Source organism: Tachypleus tridentatus, chromosome 7, assembly GCF_004210375.1.
Source record: "Tachypleus tridentatus isolate NWPU-2018 chromosome 7, ASM421037v1, whole genome shotgun sequence".
In the NCBI taxonomy this organism is placed as follows: Eukaryota; Metazoa; Arthropoda; class Merostomata; order Xiphosura; family Limulidae; genus Tachypleus; species Tachypleus tridentatus.
The window spans coordinates 185,897,203-185,918,567 of NC_134831.1; the positions used below are offsets into that span (position 1 = coordinate 185,897,203).

Genomic DNA, 21,365 nt, shown 5'->3' on the forward strand with positions numbered 1-21,365 from the left:
ATACCTCACTGCTGGTATAAGTGCATCCAAACGGTTTTAGAGAGAAAAAAGGCTGAGAGACTCCAAATTCCTGTGGGAAAGAATGGGAAAGTGTCGAACCCACATGGACGTGGAATCATTGGTCCATTAAAAATGGTTAATAAATATGGGTAAATGGCCATGTAACCCGTACGAGTGGAGGTGTCGCAAAATAGCAATCTTCAAGTAGTATCATAAGCTTTCTCAAGGTTAAAAAAAATACAGAAACGAGATGTTGCTTGAGAAAGCCTTCTTTGATGTTTCGAGTCGAATCAGGTGGTCCACGATGGAGCGCTATTGTCAGAACCCACACTAGGTGGGTTATGAAAGGAGGTTGTTCGATTCGAGAAACCAAACAAGATGAGCATTAATCATCCTCACTAAGACCTTATAGAGACAGTTCGTCAAAGCAATTGGATGGTAGTTTAAAGGAATATTGGGATCGTTCCCAGACTTAGAAAAATGGAGGACAATATCATGGCGCCAAGCACCAGGAAAAGCATTCTCCTGCCAGATCCGGTTAAAACCAATTAGAAGAATAGCAACAGAGGCAAAAGAGAGATGGCGAAGCATCTCGTAATGAATATCATGAGGGCCAACTGCTAGACTGATGAAGAGCAGGCTTGAGTTTCACCAGTGTAAAAGGGCGATTCGTAATTATTTCAGCTGGTATGCCTGAAATAAAAGAATGTGATCAAAGTGATGGCTAAAAAGCTGAGAGATGAAGTGTAGCTAAGTTATCTAAACTATTGAATTTAATGTCGACAAAGATATCAGTGTCTTTATCTTGGTTTAAATATAAGGAAAATAACACTTATTTTCATTAACTAAACACTTGTAACTATAGATGTTTAAACAAATATCCAATATATATATATATATGCATATATTTATTTATGTTACTAAATTAAAGTTTTGTTATTCAAATGCCTTTAGTTTGAACCTGAGTTAAGAAGTATTGATGTTTTCAAGCTATGTTTCGGTGAGGCCTAGCAGTTAGTGTGTTGGGATGCAGATCCAAAAAGTAATGTAGTATATAAGCTGTACTTTAAGATGTGGGTGTGTAATAAAATTTACAGTAAATACCATTATTAGGTTCAAAGGGTCCAACAAAGTCCTTTTTTGTGTCGGGTGTTTCTGACCAGCAGCCCTTTTGTTGGCTCTTCTTCATATTCCCTTTCTGATTTCTTTAACACCAGTTCTCTGGCTCTTGCTACAGACATATAAGTATCACATTCTATCTCTCATCTTAAACATCTTATGCTTTTGACATTTATTCCCAGTTTCCCACCTTTATGCCTTTAGAAGGCCTAACACATCTTATCTTCCTTTTTATCCTTCTCCTGTTCCTAGGATCAAAAGGACTTTTTCAAATTTCTAAAATCTATCCCACGTCACTTCTAACTCATTGCCACTTTAAAACAATAATTGGAACGATGGAAATTGTTCAACATTTTCCATTTAGAACACAGTGGTAGCCTACCAGGTTCTTATAGAGAACACAGTGGTAACCTACCAGGTTCTTATCGAGAACACAGTGATAACTCACCAGGTTCTCATAGAGAACAAAGGGGTAACCTACCAGGTTCTCATAGAGAACACAGTGGTAACCTACCAGGTTCTCATAGAGAACACAGTGGTAACCGACCAGGTTCTTATATAGAACAAAGTGGTAACCTTCCAGGTTCTCATATAGAACAAAGTGGTAACCTACCAGGTTCTGATAGAAAACAAAGTGGTAACCTACCAGATTCTCATAGAGAGCAAAGTGGTAACCTACCAAGTTCTTACAGAGAACACAGTGGTAACTCACCAGTTTCTATCAAGAAATATATGGTAGTTTACTATTGCTTGCCAAGTAGAAAAATGGAAGCTCACCTGTCTCATCCATTCATTTCTTCTCTCAGCAATGTCTTGATAGGTTTTTCCCATCATAGCAATCAACATGTTGATAAGCAGAATAGTGACCAAAGCCATGTACATAATGAATAAGATCTGCCAAGAAATACAATTTTCTGTAAAATTATGTTTAATAAAAAATATTATTATATATCTATTTTTTCCAATTCAGAATGATTACAATTGGAATAGTCTGAGATAAACTTGACCTTGAGAGTACGTATATTCTTCGTTGAAAACCAGTACAAAGAAATTTAATAAAAATAAACTTCTGTTTCTTTCTATATGTACCGCTAATGCTAAACATTGTATTTTCTAATTATAGCATTAATGTTAGTCACTACCCTTTCTGTATCTATCGCTAATGTTATTTATTGTTTATTCTGTATCTATCGCTAATGTTATTTATTGTTTATTCTGTATCTATCGCTAATGTTATTTATTGTTTATTCTGTATCTACGACAAATGATAATTATTGTTCTTTCTATATCTATCGCTAGTGTTGTTTATTGTTCATTCTGTATCTGTTTGTTTGTGTGTTTGTTTTCTTATAGCAAAACCACATCGGGCTATCTGCTGAGGTCACCGCGGGGAATCGAATTCCCTGATTTTAGAATGGTAAATCTGTAGACTAGCGGGGGACACCATTCTGTATCTACCACTAATGTTATCTTTCGTTCTATATCCATATCTAATATTAATTCATTATTTTTCTTTCTGTATCTATCGTTAATGTTAATTATTGTTCTTTCTAAATTTACTGTTATTGTTCTTTCTATATTTAGCGCTAAAAATGTTAATTATTTTTCTTTCTATGTCTATCATAAACGTTAATTATTTTTATACATTAAATTCAAAAAGAGTTCCTTGTGTTAATATTTAGCTTATATTGCTGGCTAAAAGAAAGAACCTTATGTATAGAAGGTTAATAAAGCAGTTCTTAAACTTATAAATGAAATGAAACAGTCAGATATATCCAACAATAAGCCCCTCTTTGAAAAAGTTTTTACACGATATACAAAGCCTGTTTTCACTTTATATAGAAAATCTTTTCATGTAATCTACACCAACATTTGCAGTTTATTGGTCTCTCATCACACAGGACAGCTGGTATGGCTTTACCTTGATCTTAAGTTGCACAAGATTTGTCTTGACTGGTCTATGTGTAAAGACATCTAGATAGTAGCACAGCATATCTTGTAGTTCTTACTTGTGCTCATCAGTACATTCTTTACTGATGTTACTGTCTTTGTACGTCACATCTACACCCAGTAGTGTTAGGTCTAGTACGTAGGTATCTATCTTCTATAACAAAGTCACTACCTTCTGGTTCTGTGTCAATGATAGCTACACCCATTAGGTCTTCTCCTCTCTCAAAGTACTTCTTCAACAAATAGGTGTGGTAGATCTTGGTCTTCCTGTCCACTTTGATTGTATAGTCCATTATATTGATCACCCCTGCACTTCAAAAGATTCTTTCCACTGTATGGAGAGTTTGTTGGTAGCAGAACCAAGATTTTTTGTCTGACCTTGAAACGTCGACACTTAGCCATCTTGTCATAGAAGTATTTCTGACTGCCTTTGATGTGTTTATCTTCCACAGTAGAAACACTTGGATAAATTCTCTACTGTACTCTTTTTTTCCGGTCCTCTATTTTGTATGTCTCCTTTGTGTTGTGGTCACCTTCCTCTGGCATTGTCACCTTTTGATACTTGAAAGGCCTTAATGTCTTACTTGCTTTTCTTCTTTTAAGCTCTTATGGTGAATGCACATGCCATATCAGTCTTCTTTCTGTTTGCTTCCTCTAAATTTTTAATGCCTGAAATTGTCAATCACTTAGTCGTAGATGAGTTCCTTCATGCACGTGGCTTCAAGGTCTCCATAGTGGTACGGAGTGTTGACACGTATTCTTGCTATGGGAAATTTTCTCACTGTCCCATCATTCAGCACACACAGGTGTACCTTGCCTGTCATCTAATCATCAAATACTACCCTAGTTCTCATTGCTGTACCGAGTGTCACGTATGACCTTTACTTTCTTTTCCCCAACATAGCCTTCATCTACTGGTATGTTGGGATCTGTTGGTACCTCTCGATGTTTTTTTACATGCTTCAATCACTATTAGCGCTGTTGATCTATTTGCTAACTGCATCAGTGATGCAGTTTAATCATGAAGGTGGTACTTCGTTCTTGTGATGAATCAGACGTGTTTTCCTTTTTTTTTGCAGTAGCACCCATGGTGATAGCCACTCTTTTTTTGTTTCTTGCCAACACCATGTTTGTAGGCTGCTCCAGCTGTCTTTATGTTTAGATTTCTGCTGTTGCTTGTTGGTGATAAACTTAAACTCATTCACAATGTGCCCTATTTTATAACAAGCATAGTATCTCTTATCCCTCTTGTCTATTAATCTCTTGTCAGATTTGTTAGCATCCTGCTTCTCATCAGCCACTCTTGGTTTCAAGTTTAACTAGCTATTCTTGAACTTGCATATTATATTCCCTCCATGGGCTTCCATATACTGTTCTTCTAGCTTCATCACCTCGTTCACATCTTTTGGTGTTCTCTCTTTAGAAATAGTGGACTGTCAGTTAAGAATGTGGTCATTAACTGCCAACAAATTAATAAATCTACTATTCCTTCAAAACTAGTTTCATACTTGGCCATGTCACTCCACCTTGTGAAGTATATTGTAGTAGAAATTATACTCGTATATATATATATATAGCTGACAACTGTATTTCAAGATGTCTAAAGCACACGTAACTGTTTAGTTTTAATAGATAATTGTAACACGAGGGCTCTGTTTGCGTATTAAAGCGACGTGTTTTAACAAACCTAACCCAATGGATACCGTTTGCGTTAAGTTTTCTTTCAATCTACACCTGTTAGCTAGATGTTTATGTTTACATATTTTATTTTCAAATGCAACCTGAGCATTAAGTTACCTAGGTTCTCATCTGCATGTTTTATTTTCAAATGCAACCTGAGCATTAAGTTACCTAGGTTCTCATCTGCATGTTTTATTTTCAAATGCAACCTTAGCATTAAGTTACCTACGTTCTCATCTGCATGTTTTATTTTCAAAATTCAATCGACAGCTTTGCTTCATTGGAATAAAATCGTACATATATTCACGTTATTTACTTAATTGACGAATATAACTTAATGATTGGTTTGAATTCCACGCAAAGCTACACGAAGGCTATCTGCGCTATCCGTCCATAATTTTGCAGTGTAAGACTAGATGGAAGGCAGCTAGTCATCACCATCCACCGCCAACTCTTGGGATACTCTTTTACCAAAGAATAATGGAATTGACCGTCACATTATACTTTACGGCTGAAAAGGCGAGCATGTTTGGTGCGACGGGGATTCGAATCCGTGACTCTCAGATATCCAGGAGGATGTGTTACTCTACGCTTGTGATCACGATAAGTATAAGCATGTCACGTTAAATCGACCTTTAAAACTGTAGTAACGTTTCTTACTACATTTACTAGTTACATGCGTCGACAACTAATTGGCTTGTAGCTGAGAACTGCTTACAGGGTAATGCAGGTTAAACATCACCAGTGATTCCTTCTTAAGACAAAAATTTATAAATATTTATAAATGTATATAACAACATTTGAAAGATGTATTAAACACGTAATTCAGTACCTTGGCAGTCATGGGATGTGCGGTGTGCTCAAATGCTTGATACATTTCTCCAAACTCGGATAACGACATGACAAACATGGCCATGACACTATACAGTGGGGTTTTGAAGAAATTATTTCCTTCGCCATCGTGAGTTAGAAATATAACATAATAAGCTGCGTCAAAACACATGAAAGTAAGTTTTTAATTTTTTTTACATTATTAATACTAATCAGTTTTTTTCCAAAATAACTGAGAAAACTGTTAGAGAAAGGTAGTAGAATGATTCACCAAACATTTTCTGTTAAAAAAAGTTAACATCTATATTATAGAGACGATTTATAAATATAGAAAGTGTGAAAAACTATTAAATAAAGCTTAACAAGTTTTCTCAACATAAAGCTGACTTAAATTTAAGCCTAATGTAAACCAATTTTGAGCTAAATATGTATTTATATCACTGTATAATATTTTAAACCGACACATACAAGGTTGAGTACCATCTATTAAAACGATTTTAAATATGTAAATAAGAGCCAATATAAGAGCCAATATATATACAACTACAGCCAATATAAAGTAACTTTGGAACATAATACTTCACAAATTCAGATTATAAGGATATGTCAATCAGACACTTTGAATTTAAAATATGGGATATCCCTTTACATTTATTGATAAACAAAATGAATACTTATCATCTTGGGGCCCCAGGGTAACACAAAAAGTGATCTACAATAAGTCTTAACACAATCGTGGTAATAAAGGAGCGGCATCTTGTAACAGGCTATAATCCACGAACATAAAGGTCAGTAACAAAACGTAACACAGTCAAGAAAGATAATCATCCGGAAAATTGATTCAGTTTACTTGTACGCAAGTTGCTTCCCCAACATAGCATATAACTCGTCACACATCACAACCAGCTGGAAAATAAAAAAGGTATGCAAACTGTTCCATATAAAGACATACAAGTGCTTTTACGGGCAACAGCATCTCTGTATTTCTGTGTGATTGATTGAACTGTTAAAATGGGCACTAGGAAACTGTTGTCCTGGTACTCTGAACGGATTATGGAAAGCAAGCAGGAATACGTGTTGTGAGTTCCATAAGACAGCCTTACGATAGATCGTTTTACAGTGGAAAATACGTTACAGAGTCGCACATTCGTCATAGAGAACATGACCGAAAACAGCAACATGGACTGTAATGTCGTAGAGGGGCTTCAAAATCATCTTAATACAATGCACTCAACCCTCTGTAGCGCCTTATCATAAACAAAGCTAGAAGACTTTGAAGATTATCTAACCAAACTTAGTACTCTTCTTCAATTTTCGTATATTTAGAAAAACTGGAAAACACTGATAATATCTGTGATAAAACTTATAAAACTGAACTGAAACAAAGATGAATTATTAACAGCAGACACAGGTGAAAATTCTGTATTGTTTTCGTAAGTTTTAACACTAAAACATATAGTATTTCTTCACAATCTAGAACCAAAACATTTTAACGATGCCACAATAAAAATGAACTATGTAATCCATTTTGAAAACAGCACAGTGGTAGTAGATGTACAATGTAATCCTTTTGATGCCTCTTCATTTATTGGCATGACATATCAAAGAACAATGTTTTAAATGGTGTAACTTAACTATGCCACTTTCTATCACGGTTCTGTCTTCACATTTCATTTCTTTGTGTTTCTTGTTGCTTAAACAGAACAGTTCAGTAAGATAATTTAACCTGATAATTAACAAGCCATACACATACGCCAAGAAACCTACCTTGCGAGAATCCCATGACAAAAACCAAGTAAATCGTCACAAAACGTAGCAGGTCCGTCATTATCATTTTATATATCATGACCACAAAGGGACCAACTAGTTTAAATCCTCTATTTAAAACACAGAAAAATTACAAAGTTACAAAACATTTACAAGAAGAAGAAAAACAAAAAATAATATGAGATCCTTTAACAACTAAATTATAAGGCTTGAAATAATTACGTACACAAAATTTGGAAAAAAAGTCAAAATGTTTTTTCTTTAATTTCACTGTAGCCAATAAACAAAACGATGTTCATATCTACTTTTTTTACCCATAAGTAAAACGGATAAACTTTCGATTACTTCTATGTTTCGAACTTAATTTGGTCTATTTAAAGTAATATTCACACTTAATATCATAACTACTTTTCAGAAAGATTAACAACGTTAGAGATGAGTCGGAAGTGTCCATCGTTTTTTGTACGGTTTATAAGGTCGCTGTTATTTCTAACAGATCTGTTAGTTTAAGAAGACTTATGTGTATTAGAATATGAATTGTTTTTAAACGGTTTTGTAGGCTGTTCGTTGTAAGACAAAGGGAGTTTAGTAGTTTTCGGTCGACTGCTTAACGTTATGGTAGTTTCTTTATGACAGAAACGAATGCTCTTAGAAGCGCTTTTTGAACTGGTGTTATTGGCAGAAAGCTGAACTTTGTTATTCTTTATAAGAAGAAAGGTAACAGTTTTATTTGTAAGTATTTGTAGTTCTTTTTTTTCCAGGGATGGGTTGTACAAGAATTTTAACAGAAGATTTTAGTGGTATTCATGAGTTCTAAGGAGGAGTTACTATTTGTTGCAGAAGTTCTGATCGTGTGCACCTATTATTATCGGTGCTTTCAATGCTCGACATTAAGGTATGTTTCTGTTTTTATGTTATGCACTAACGACTTGGCATGTTGATAATGTTTTGTGCGTTTTTCAATGAGTTTTTTTAATTTTTTAAATAGTTGTTTTCTACTGTAACTGAATGATTCACCGCTTGGTTGACGCTGAACGTTGACAGATATTGCGATGAGGAAGTCGTTGTAATTGTGAGATACAGAATGGTTAAGGAAAGGAACAGGGAAGTAACTATCTTCTTCAGAGTATTTTTGTTTGTTTTTCAAATTTCGCTCAAAGCTACACGAGGGCTATCTGTGTTCTAATGAAGGAGGTAACTGATGGACTGGTTAAGATTGTAGTGCAGTGTTTATACTGGTAGTGATGTGGTGTGGTTTTGGGAAGTGTGATTTATGTTTAGTTCTCTAGTAGAACTTGAAGGATCACTGTGATAGTGAATGAGATTTTAGTTGGGTATATTGAGAGATAGAAGTATTACTGCGAGAGACGTTGGTATCCTCTGAGATAGGGAGAAATGTAGAAATTGGACAAGGAATAATAAAAGAACTATTAGAAGTAGGGATAGGAGATGACTGGGGTGACTTAGGAGAAGAAGACAATAGTGGGAGAATGTTACAGTAAATAAAGTACTTGAAGTTTGAGACCAGGGTAAAAATACCAGAAAAGTTGAAGTGAAGTCCATCTCGTGCATGAACATTAGCGAGTGGGATGAGGTTTGTGTTGTTAATGGTGGAAAGTCGGGGATTAAGTCTGCATAAATGTTTAGTTAATTCATTAAAATGCCGAATTTTGTTGTTGAGTTGATTAATTATTGGGCTGTTTTGTGTATTGTAATCAGTGAAACAGTTAGTTTAATGTGTGGTCTGAGGATGAAGATATGCACTACTGTGTTTTAACGTTTTGAAAAACAGTGTTCAGCAGTCTTACCGGATTGTTTTAGGTCGTTATTACCGAACTGAATTGCAAGGAAATGGAACTGTTTATAGCTATGGTATAGTTTATTTTAGCTCCGGTGATGGATTTTGACAGAATGGGGTGTCCATTAATAAAGGTTAAGTGTTTACGTAGGTACTTAAGCAATGAATCACCTAAAATGCCTACGTTAGGAAATAAAAGAGGATACTTAACTGGAATGAGTTCATGTTACTCCGATTGCGGTACAATCATACTGTTAGAAAAACACGTAAGTTCAAGAAGTTTTGATAGAAATGAAATAATGACCCCATAACTCGAGCGCTTTCGAAAGGTGGACCTTTCTTCTTCAAGAGCAAACTACGCATAGAAAGAAAAGCAAACTAAACAAGAAATAAAAAGACTACCCCTACAGAAAGTCTGTATCGTCTCACAAAGGACTAGACAAATTCCACTTGTGAAGACAGAGTATGAATGCAGCGGAATGAAAGACAGAGAACTGAGGTTGCTGAAGAAGAGAATGGCCAATTGAAAGAGGTATGAGTGAAGGATGTGCGAGAGTGGAAATCATGGTTATGCAGCTCATAATAGAGTAACAAGAAGGAATTGAATGTTTTGTATAAGAGAGAGAGAACACAAGGAAGACGGATAAAAAAATAATCATAAGGTAAAACTGGTCCAATTATGAATGAAGGCATCCACAATTGAAGCTGAATGTTTTTAACTAGGACTAGAGAGTGGTGAAGGCAAAATTATACTAAATGAAACAAAATTAGATGTAGAAAAGTTTAGCATAGGAAATAAGTATAAAATCAATTATAAAATAGGTTTAATTGTTATTATTGTGATGCTAGAAGTACAAGAAATAAAATAGATGACATTAGGGCACTTGGTAGGAACAGAAGATTTTGATATTATGAGAATAACTGAAACATGGTTAAATGTAGATGATTTTGATGAGATAAATTTATTTAAATACATGGCTATGGGTTATTTCATATGGACAGTGTAGTAAAGAGAGAGGGAGGGGTGGCTCTATGTGTAATGTGTGAGTTACATCCTGTTGAAGTTGAGAATATTAAGGATATATTAAGGAGATTGAATCCATTTTGGTTTTTGTTAGTGGATATCAAGGAAAAAAGCTCTTAGTAGGAATTTGTTACAGACAACCTGATGACACTGATGAAAATAGTGAGAAACTTTACAATGAGATTAAAATGTCAGCTTTTAATAAAGTCATATTTATAGGTGATTTTAATTTCAGACATACAGAATGAGAAATGCTAAAATCAAACAATGAGAGAGAAAGGTTTCTGGAAACTGTTCAAGATGGAATATTTCACCAATTATTCAAGGAACTTCCTAAAAATAATGTTGTTTTAGATTTATTGTTAACTTCTAATATAGAAGTGTTGAAAGGATGGAAATTGGGAAACACCTAGGTACAAGTGATCATTGCTATATTAGGTTTGATGTTTTTCTGCATTGATAACAAATTAAAAAAACAACAAATATTGAAAGAATGTAACAAGAATTATCTGTTATGAATTGGGCAGCAGAGTTATTTGAAGACACTTATCAGGTGTGAAAACATTTTTAAATATTGAAAAGAGACACGTTCCTTACAGAAAGAAAAGGGTAGCTGCCAGTAAAAAACCTGGTTGGTTCACAAAGGATATAAGAGATAATATTAAAGAAAAGCATCACAAATTGAAGATATTGATATTGACTGGTATTATAGAAGATTTAGAAGATCACAAAAGTCGATCAAAAAGAAAACTATGACATCTAAAAAGCTACAAGAAAAAATTTGGCTGAAGACATAAAAATTAACATTAATGATTTAAGTACATTAGGGGTAAACAAGACGTTATGATGGGCATAGGACCCTTGAGGGATGACAAAGGAAGACTTGTATCTGATGATTATGAAATAAATATGTCATTAAATTCTGTTGTTTTTTTTCAGTTTTTACTAACGAAGACATAACCATTATTCCTCACCTTGAATAGATGACAACAAACTTGAAAAAGACAGTTGCATAAATTCTAAGCTTGTTAAAACAAAATTGGAAAGTTCAAATAATTATAAGCCTCCTGGGCCAGATAATATTTCCCAAGGGTTTTAAATGAGGTCAAGGATTGGATATGTGAGCCACTTGCCATACCTTTTGTAAGTCCTTGAATAGTGGACAAGTACCAATAGATAGGAAATTATCTAATGTTCGTCCTATCTTTGAGGAAGGTAATAGAAGCTGTCCCAGTAATTATGGGCCTATTAGTTTTACATCAGTTATGGGAAAAGTTTTGAAAAGTCTGAAAAAAAGATATTTCGCAAAGTTATTTAACAAAGTTTGGAATTTTATTGGATAATAAACATGGTTTCACTAAGAGAAAAATCTTGCCTTACAAATCTTGTGACATACTTTGAAAATGTTACTGCTTATGTAGACAAGGGTAATGGTGTAGATTTGGTGTATCTGGATTTTCTGAAAGCATTTGATAAAATGCCACATAAAAGGTTTGTAAAGAAACTTATCTCTATAGGTGTGGGGGATAAGTTAACTAATTGAATAGAAGAGAAGATTTATGGAAGAAAGCAGTTGGTTGTTATCAATAGAGTTCAGTCAAAGTGTATTAATGTTGCAAGTAGTGTACCTCTGGGCTCAGACTTAGGAACATTGCTCTTTTTGATTAAAACTACTGGCATAGATGAAGGAATGGTCAATAAATTATTAGATTTACTCATAGTATCAGGATCTTAGATGTTGCTACCTGTGAAGAAGATGCTGCTGCTTTACAAAAGGATTTATATAATTTAGTGAGTTGAACAAATAAATGGTAGATGAGTTTTAATTATAATAAATGCAAGATATTGCATGTGGGTTATCATAATTTGAACCAAAGATAAAATTTGGATGGGAATTAAACTTAATGGTGTCACGAAAGAAAAGGATCTTGGTGTAATGGTTGATCAGTCTCTTAAGCCATCCAAACATTGTGCTGTTTCTACTGGTACGGCAAATAGGATTTTAGGTTGTATCTAAAAAAATACTGAATACAAATTTAAAGAGGTTATTACTTTGTATAGGTCACTAGTTAGGCCATTTTTGGAGTATTGTGTTCAGTCTTGGATTCCTTACTTTAATAAAGACATTGAATTGTTGGAAAGGGTTCAGAGGAGGGTTAATGAAATGGTACCTGTGATGAAGATGTTGTCATATGAGAAGAGATTAAGATCCTTAAAATTGTTTTCTCTTGAAAAAATATGAGTTAGAGGGGGAACTAATTGAAGTGTTCAAGATTGTAAAAGGAATCGATAGTGTTTATGCATCAACATTTTTCACACTTAACAGCGAAAACTATGCAACTAGGGGGCACAACTATAGATTTGGGTAAGGTAAAAGTCATCTTCAACTAAGATAGCTTTATTTTTCAAATAGGGTGAATGGCCTATGGAATAGGTTTCCTTCGGATGTTGTGGAGGCAGTAAATTTGATAGAGTTTAAAAGATTGATGGATATGTAAATGATAAGGGCTGGCTTAAATGTTTCTTAATAGTTTTAGTTTGGCTTGAAGAATGGGGCAGCCGAGATAGACCAACAGGTCCCTTGTTGTCCCTAAACATTATGTTACGTTATGTGGTGGATAAAGTTAACTTAAACACGTTAAGGGAATGCTTGATAAACATATGAATGATAGAAAGTGGAATTGAAAGTTTTTTTATTGTTCAGTTTAATTTAGTAGATAGGACATCCCGGATGGGTTAAAAGGTCCCCTTTCCCTTGTTGTCCTTCAGTATTATATTACGTTAAATAGGAAGCAATACAAATCAAATTATTGGAAAAACCTAGAAATAGGAAGTAATAATACTGTTCTACTCACCTGCAGAAAAAAAGAAAGTATGGAGCAGTGGTAATCATGACGAAAACAGCGACTATATCTTCAGCCCAACAAGAACAGGTCAGTCTTAGTGGTATCATCAATAACACAAAAGTGCAAGAGACCAAAAACAAAACACGGGACGGTACTGTCATCTACAAAGTGGAAATTTACTGGGTAAAGTTTTTCTTGTAAATAGAGACTTTCTTTCAAAAGCACTTATGATATTCCGACAGGAGCTTGAGTGAAAGAAATTAAAACACTAAATGAAACAAGACCACGAAATCTTAGCATACTAATTATCGTTTCTCTTAAGTTTTTTTTTTTTTTATAAATATTAATATAAAAGTAACTACGTATGAAAAGAATGCATGAGTTAATTGGATGAAAAAACAGCAACATTTCTTGTTACGTTCGAATACATAAAGTAATAATACATAAATGGATAACAAATAATAATCGAATTGCGGAAAGAAAATATTTGGTTACAGAAATCTCAAGCCGTTAGGTTAAAATCCAAGAAATGAAACCAACCATGTTTTGTGCAAATGTCTGGTAGCCAAGGAAACGAGCCTCGAGAACCGAGTTGAGAAGATACAAAAAGGCGCCAACAGCCAATAATCCCTCCAGGACTAAACGAAGCTAGAGTGAGAACAATAAATTTATTTGTCGTCAATAAATAAAAAATAAACTTGAGCTGTATATACAAATTTATTGTAAGTTCATTGAGAATTTTAAACATCTATAAAAACTATCTTCTGTCTTGTCTCTAGTGGCACAGCGGTATCTCTACGGGCTCACAATGATAAAAGCCAGGTTCGATACCAGTGGCGGACAGAGCACAAAAAACCCACTGTACAGCTTTGTGCTGAACAAGAATCAAACGAAACAAATAAACTTCCTGTTCTAAATTATTAATAGTATTTTGAAATAAAGCATCTTGTAGCCAGTCCTATTCAATGTTTTGAACTGTCTTTTACTTGCACCAAAATATCGTACATATAACACACTCTTTAGCAGCCTGCGAATTCTTATTCTTTCGACTTTCCCTCGTCAAGGGTTACTAATGAGGAGTAGGTAAATCTCTGGTATAATTCCGTGACAAGAGGTGAGTCGATTAGGTTTCACATTTATTTTTTAATATTTTAACTTTATTATTTCTCTGTTTCTTCTAAAGTGATTAGGCCCGGCATCGACAGGTGGTTAAGGCACTCGACTCGTAATCCGAGGGTCGCTGATTTGAATTCCCGTCACGTCAAACATGCTCGCCCTTTCAATCGTGGGGGCGTTATAACGTGACGGTCAATCCCACTATTCGTTGGTGAAAGAGTAGCCCAAGAGTTGGCGGTGGGTGGTGACGAATATCTGCCTTCCCTCTAGTCTTACGTTGTTAAATTAGGGACGGCTAGCGCAGATAGCCCTCGTGTGGCTTTGCGCGAAATTCCAAAACAAACCAAACCCACTAACCACGAGGTTTTCAAGAATTCCAACATTCTTCGCTAAAGTGGTAATAAGAAAAAAAACAAAACAAAACGTTCCAAACAAATGATGAATCAGAACCAGTTCAAGCACCACGCCTATATTTTATATTTCACGACATCAACTTGGCAACTTAACTATTTAACTCCTTTCTCAGAGGGAACTGTACGTAATCTCTTCAACCTTAAAATTTCAGAAGGCTTCCATATGGTTCCTAGCTGTTATTAATCCGAACCTGTTAATAAATAAATTACAAGTGCAACACGAGCTCGCTATTAATCCGAATCTGTTAATAAATAAATTACAAGTGCAAAACGAGCACGTTATTAATCAAAGCCATTTTTTAAACACTATGTTCCAACTAACTTGTAGGCCCATGATTATGTTTAAGATTAATACAGACCCGTGTTAAAAACTCAGAAGACATGTACTTGTAAATTATTTATTAACAGGTTCGGATTAATAGCGTGCTCGTGTTGTACCTGTAATATATTTATTAACAGGTTCGGATTAATAGCGTGCTCGTGTTGTACCTGTAATATATTTATTAACAGGTTCGGATTAATAGCGTGCTCGTGTTGTACCTGTAATTTATTTATTAACAGGTTCGGATTAATAGCGTGCTCGTGTTGTACCTGTAATATATTTATTAACAGGTTCGGATTAATAGCGTGCTCGTGTTGTACCTGTAATATATTTATTAACAGGTTCGGATTAATAGCGTGCTCGTGTTGTACCTGTAATTTATTTATTAACAGGTTCGGATTAATAGCGTGCTCGTGTTGTACCTGTAATATATTTATTAACAGGTTCGGATTAATAGCGTGCTCGTGTTGTACCTGTAATTTATTTATTAACAGGTTCGGATTAATAGCGTGCTCGTGTTGTACCTGTAATTTATTTATTAACAGATTCGGATTAATAGCGTGCTCGTGTTGTACTTGTAATTTATATATTAACAGGTTCGGATTAATAGCGTGCTCGTGTTGTACCTGTAATTTATTTATTAACAGGTTCGGATTAATAGCGTGCTCGTGTTGTACCTGTAATATATTTATTAACAGGTTCGGATTAATAGCGTGCTCGTGTTGTACCTGTAATTTATTTATTAACAGGTTCGGATTAATAGCGTGCTCGTGTTGTACCTGTAATTTATTTATTAGCAGGTTCGGATTAATAGCGTGCTCGTGTTGTACCTGTAATTTATTTATTAACAGATTCGGATTAATAGCGTGCTCGTGTTGTACTTGTAATTTATTTATTAACAGGTTCGGATTAATAGCGTGCTCGTGTTGTACCTGTAATTTATTTATTAACAGGTTCGGATTAATAGCGTGCTCGTGTTGTACCTGTATATATTTATTAACAGGTTCGGATTAATAGCGTGCTCGTGTTGTACCTGTAATATATTTATTAACAGGTTCGGATTAATAGCGTGCTCGTGTTGTACCTGTAATATATTTATTAACAGGTTCGGATTAATAGCGTGCTCGTGTTGTACCTGTAATTTATTTATTAGCAGGTTCGGATTAATAGCGTGCTCGTGTTGTACCTGTAATTTATTTATTAACAGATTCGGATTAATAGCGTGCTCGTGTTGTACTTGTAATTTATATATTAACAGGTTCGGATTAATAGCGTGCTCGTGTTGTACCTGTAATTTATTTATTAACAGGTTCGGATTAATAGCGTGCTCGTGTTGTACCTGTAATATATTTATTAACAGGTTCGGATTAATAGCGTGCTCGTGTTGTACCTGTAATTTATTTATTAACAGGTTCGGATTAATAGCGTGCTCGTGTTGTACCTGTAATTTATTTATTAGCAGGTTCGGATTAATAGCGTGCTCGTGTTGTACCTGTAATTTATTTATTAACAGATTCGGATTAATAGCGTGCTCGTGTTGTACTTGTAATTTATTTATTAACAGGTTCGGATTAATAGCGTGCTCGTGTTGTACCTGTAATTTATTTATTAACAGGTTCGGATTAATAGCGTGCTCGTGTTGTACCTGTATATATTTATTAACAGGTTCGGATTAATAGCGTGCTCGTGTTGTACCTGTAATTTATTTATTAACAGGTTCGGATTAATAGCGTGCTCGTGTTGTACCTGTAATATATTTATTAACAGGTTCGGATTAATAGCGTGCTCGTGTTGTACCTGTAATTTATTTATTAACAGGTTCGGATTAATAGCGTGCTCGTGTTGTACCTGTAATTTATTTATTAGCAGGTTCGGATTAATAGCGTGCTCGTGTTGTACCTGTAATTTATTTATTAACAGATTCGGATTAATAGCGTGCTCGTGTTGTACTTGTAATTTATTTATTAACAGGTTCGGATTAATAGCGTGCTCGTGTTGTACCTGTAATTTATTTATTAACAGGTTCGGATTAATAGCGTGCTCGTGTTGTACCTGTATATATTTATTAACAGGTTCGGATTAATAGCGTGCTCGTGTTGTACCTGTAATTTATTTATTAACAGGTTCGGATTAATAGCGTGCTCGTGTTGTACCTGTAATATATTTATTAACAGGTTCGGATTAATAGCGTGCTCGTGTTGTACCTGTAATTTATTTATTAACAGGTTCGGATTAATAGCGTGCTCGTGTTGTACCTGTATATATTTATTAACAGGTTCGGATTAATAGCGTGCTCGTGTTGTACCTGTAATTTATTTATTAACAGGTTCGGATTAATAGCGTGCTCGTGTTGTACCTGTAATATATTTATTAACAGGTTCGGATTAATAGCGTGCTCGTGTTGTACCTGTAATTTATTTATTAACAGGTTCGGATTAATAGCGTGCTCGTGTTGTACCTGTAATTTATTTATTAGCAGGTTCGGATTAATAGCGTGCTCGTGTTGTACCTGTAATTTATTTATTAACAGATTCGGATTAATAGCGTGCTCGTGTTGTACTTGTAATTTATTTATTAACAGGTTCGGATTAATAGCGTGCTCGTGTTGTACCTGTAATTTATTTATTAACAGGTTCGGATTAATAGCGTGCTCGTGTTGTACCTGTATATATTTATTAACAGGTTCGGATTAATAGCGTGCTCGTGTTGTACCTGTAATTTATTTATTAACAGGTTCGGATTAATAGCGTGCTCGTGTTGTACCTGTAATATATTTATTAACAGGTTCGGATTAATAGCGTGCTCGTGTTGTACCTGTAATTTATTTATTAACAGGTTCGGATAAATTTCATGCTCGTGTTGTACTTGTAATTTATTTCTTAACCTGTACATATAACAAATATATGATGCACAATGTTGATAAAAGAACGGCTAGATCTACGTTATCGCTTTAAACAATACATGAACAACTTAACAACCCGATTTGAATTTATGAATATACGTTCGCCTTAAAATTGTAAACTTGGGGCAAAACATTATTTATTTCAAACCGATAAAAAAGAAGAAACAAAGATGTTTCTAGAGTGTTTGACACTTAATACTAGTGACAAAACCCATATCTAGAAATAATGTATTCCAACAAGGATCCTGAATATTAGTAGAAACTGGAACCTTTTCCTTCTTTCTACTATCTGAGAAACTGGTCAGCTAACATAAAGAATTAAAAGTTACAAATTCTACATTTTGTAACAAACAGCGACTTCCTAAATAATTGTTTTTCTTACAATATAATAAACACTCTCAGCAGGTTTGAGCAGTTTACTATAAACTTTTATAATGGGTGTATTCTTAAACAATATCTTACTTTCTTCTATAACACTGTAAAAGTTCCGCTAGAAACCAGATTTCGATACCCTTGGTAGGCAGAGCGCAGGTAGCCCTTTCTGTATATTTATGCTTAACTACAAACAAACTAAGACATTTCACAATAAGCACAATATATTAATATTAAATTTAGTAAATCGATGACACTTCACTTAATAATTAACAAATATTTATTTATAATTTACCACTTCGTCATTCCTATTTCTGTTCAGTAAATAACAATCATCTATTGTTGTGTCATTGTCTACTGTAGTATTATCAATCATGAAGGTAAACTTTCCAACTTCAACACTTGTGTTAAAGGTGAGGTCAATCCCTCGTTGTTTCACGACCAAAGGTCCTGGTCGAAGCACGAAACACACGATAGAGATGGTAAAATACACCAGAAAGGTAGCAAATTGCCGGTAAAACCTGTTAATTATTACATTAATTAAACATTGTTTTTAAGAAAGTAACATTCATATGTTGAAAAGCTTTACACGTATAGGATTTATTAGATCGTTCAAAGACGCGAGTCTGTTCATATTCAGGCTATCCAACCAATCTTCTGTCTCTTTTCATCAGGTCAATCAATGTGGGTGAATGAAGAAGGCTGAATAAAAAATTATACATAATTATATTTAATACCGTGACCAAATTTAGTTTAAAAATACTTTTTTAGATCAACCCCTATCGGAGATATCCATCCTCAGGAAGTATATATCATTAAAAACATATGATTATCATACCGTTCTAATGTGTTCTGTCATTGGGTACATTATTTCGGATTATTTGGTGAAAATGATACTCAAACTTGTTCACGTAAAGGTAGAGAATTAATTAATTTCTTCAAAACCGCTTTATACAGGTTACACTTACTTGTAAGCCTAACCACACAGCCAACTTATCAACAGAATTACTTGTAAACTTAATTGTACAATCAGGCCCGTAAGGAGAATGTTTCAAAGGCGACTTTATAATTTGTGAAGTCAAAAGCTAATACATATTGTGCAAAGCACAATTAGCATGTAAAGCATCATAACGATACGGAGGTATGGGGACATGCCCCCCAGAAAATTTGCAAAACATAGATGTCATGAGATTAAATCTGGAAGCAATTCTGTGTGAAATATAGCTTAAACAAATGTATGGCTGTTCACATAAAATATGAGCATCCAAACTGTTAAATACCATAAGCAGCTGTGATATAACTATATAAGTATATTTTTTTACACCAAAACCCATTCGAAACCCCCTGTGTAGATCGTGATAATTTCCTTACTAATGATCAATAAATCATGTTGATTAATTCACTAATTGAATCGTGGACAAATAGATACAATAACTTTCACTGTCTAAGTCACTAATGGACACTACATCAATTAATTAACTCATTAACTTATTAATTCACTGAATATGGTATTTATATTTTTTACTTTTTTCAGCATACCAGGGAAATATTCTACACAGGTTTTACTTCAATGTAATGTCCAAATATACCGCATTATCATTACGTAATGACACGTGCACTTTAGCAAACGAATATCTAAAGTAAAATATTAAAAATATGGTTTACAACAGTACACTGTATGAAGGTGGCGCTCCTATGGCCTGAAACGTCCCAGTTTTAATTGCCTAAAAACATCTACATTGTAAATCTGGTCATTGTATGAAAGTTAACATTCCAGTTTAATACCCTTCTCTTACAAATAGAAACAAGGGAATCGTTTTTAAGTGGCGGTGGGGGGTGATGACTGACTGCCTTTCCTCTAGTCTTACACCTCTAAATTAGCGACGGCTAGCGCAAATAGCCCTCGTGTAACTGTGCGCAAAATTAAAAAAACAAACAGACAGCAGTGGAAAACCACTCACCGAAATTTGACGAAACTGTTCCATTTGGCATTGAGAAGATCAACCAGCAATCCTTCTAGCATTTCTAGATGTGTAAAGTTATCCTAAAAACAGGCACAAAATAGATACATTAATTACCACTACGAATAATTCCGTACAGACTATGAAAGTCATATTTTCCTGTCTGTGAAATATTCTATAGATAGTTAATGGAATTAAACGTTAGCAGTGTTCAACCGTATTTTGAAGTTTATATTATAACATTAGTAAAATTAACAAAACTAAATAGTTACGACTCGTTTAAATCTATTCTATAATTACACTGTTATCGATGTGTGGAATAACTTATAAGTAAAAATAATTATTGTAATTCAACGTTGACAATGTAAAACACATATCTCCAAAAACTAAATATCAAATGTCGCCTAATTATAACTGTTTCTTGGACTTTCCTCAAGCAATACACGTTACATATACGTGACAAGATCAGATCTTCGGATTCTTAACTTACAGGGTAACCCGTTAGAGCGATCCAGTAAACTCAGCCGTAAGTGGCGCCTGGGCCTGGCATGGCCAAGCGCGTAAGGCGTGCGACTCGCAATCCGAGGGTCGCGGGTTCGCGCCCGCGTCGCGCTAAACATGCTCGCCCTCCCAGCCGTGGGGGGCGTTATAATGTGACGGTCAATCCCACTATTCGTTGGTAAAAGAGTAGCCCAAGAGTTGGCGGTGGGTGGTGATGACTAGCTGCCTTCCCTCTAGTCTTACACTGCTAAATTAGGGACGGCTAGCACAGATAGCCCTCGAGTAGCTTTGTGCGAAATTCCAAAACAAATAAACAAGTGGCGCCTTAAATTATCTCTCCCCCCCCCCCTCCTCAGTAGCACAGCTGTAAGTCTTCGGACTTATAACAATAAAAACAGAGTTTCGATACCGTGGTGGACTCGGCACAAATAACCCATTGTGTAGTTTGGTTTTAATTTTGCGCACAGCAACACGAGGGCTATTTGCGATAGCCGTCACTAATTTAGCAGTGTAAAACTAGAGGGAAGGCAGTCAGTCATCACCATCCACATCCCACTCTTGGGCTACTCTTTGATCAACGAATAGTGGGATGGCTCGTAACATTGTAATGTAACCATGTCTGAAAAGGCGAGCACGTTTGGTGTAACGGGGATTTGAACCCGCAACCTGCAGATTGTGAATCGAGCACCCTAACCACCTGGTTCTTGAGCTATCAAGAAATGTTTTCCACGCATTGAAATAAGTTTTCAATATGTGATCAGAG

At 34.9% G+C, this 21,365-nt stretch overlaps 1 protein-coding gene across 3 annotated transcripts in view; it reads right to left on the bottom strand.

Moving 5' to 3' along the window:
• Nucleotides 1–21,365, bottom strand: part of LOC143257493 (transient receptor potential cation channel subfamily V member 5-like) — a 74,080-nt gene that overhangs the window by 14,707 nt on the left and 38,008 nt on the right. For 2 of the 3 annotated variants that reach the window (XM_076516256.1, XM_076516255.1), the window contains exons 9-15: nt 20,102–20,184; nt 18,436–18,661; nt 13,556–13,663; nt 13,025–13,176; nt 7,348–7,457; nt 5,582–5,736; nt 1,897–2,013 (exon numbers count right to left, since the gene is read on the bottom strand). In XM_076516256.1, the coding sequence (XP_076372371.1) occupies nt 1,897–2,013; nt 5,582–5,736; nt 7,348–7,457; nt 13,025–13,176; nt 13,556–13,663; nt 18,436–18,661; nt 20,102–20,184 (951 nt within the window). The remainder of the gene's footprint in view (nt 1–1,896; nt 2,014–5,581; nt 5,737–7,347; nt 7,458–13,024; nt 13,177–13,555; nt 13,664–18,435; nt 18,662–20,101; nt 20,185–21,365) is intronic. The other variant, XM_076516257.1, reaches the window with a different exon arrangement.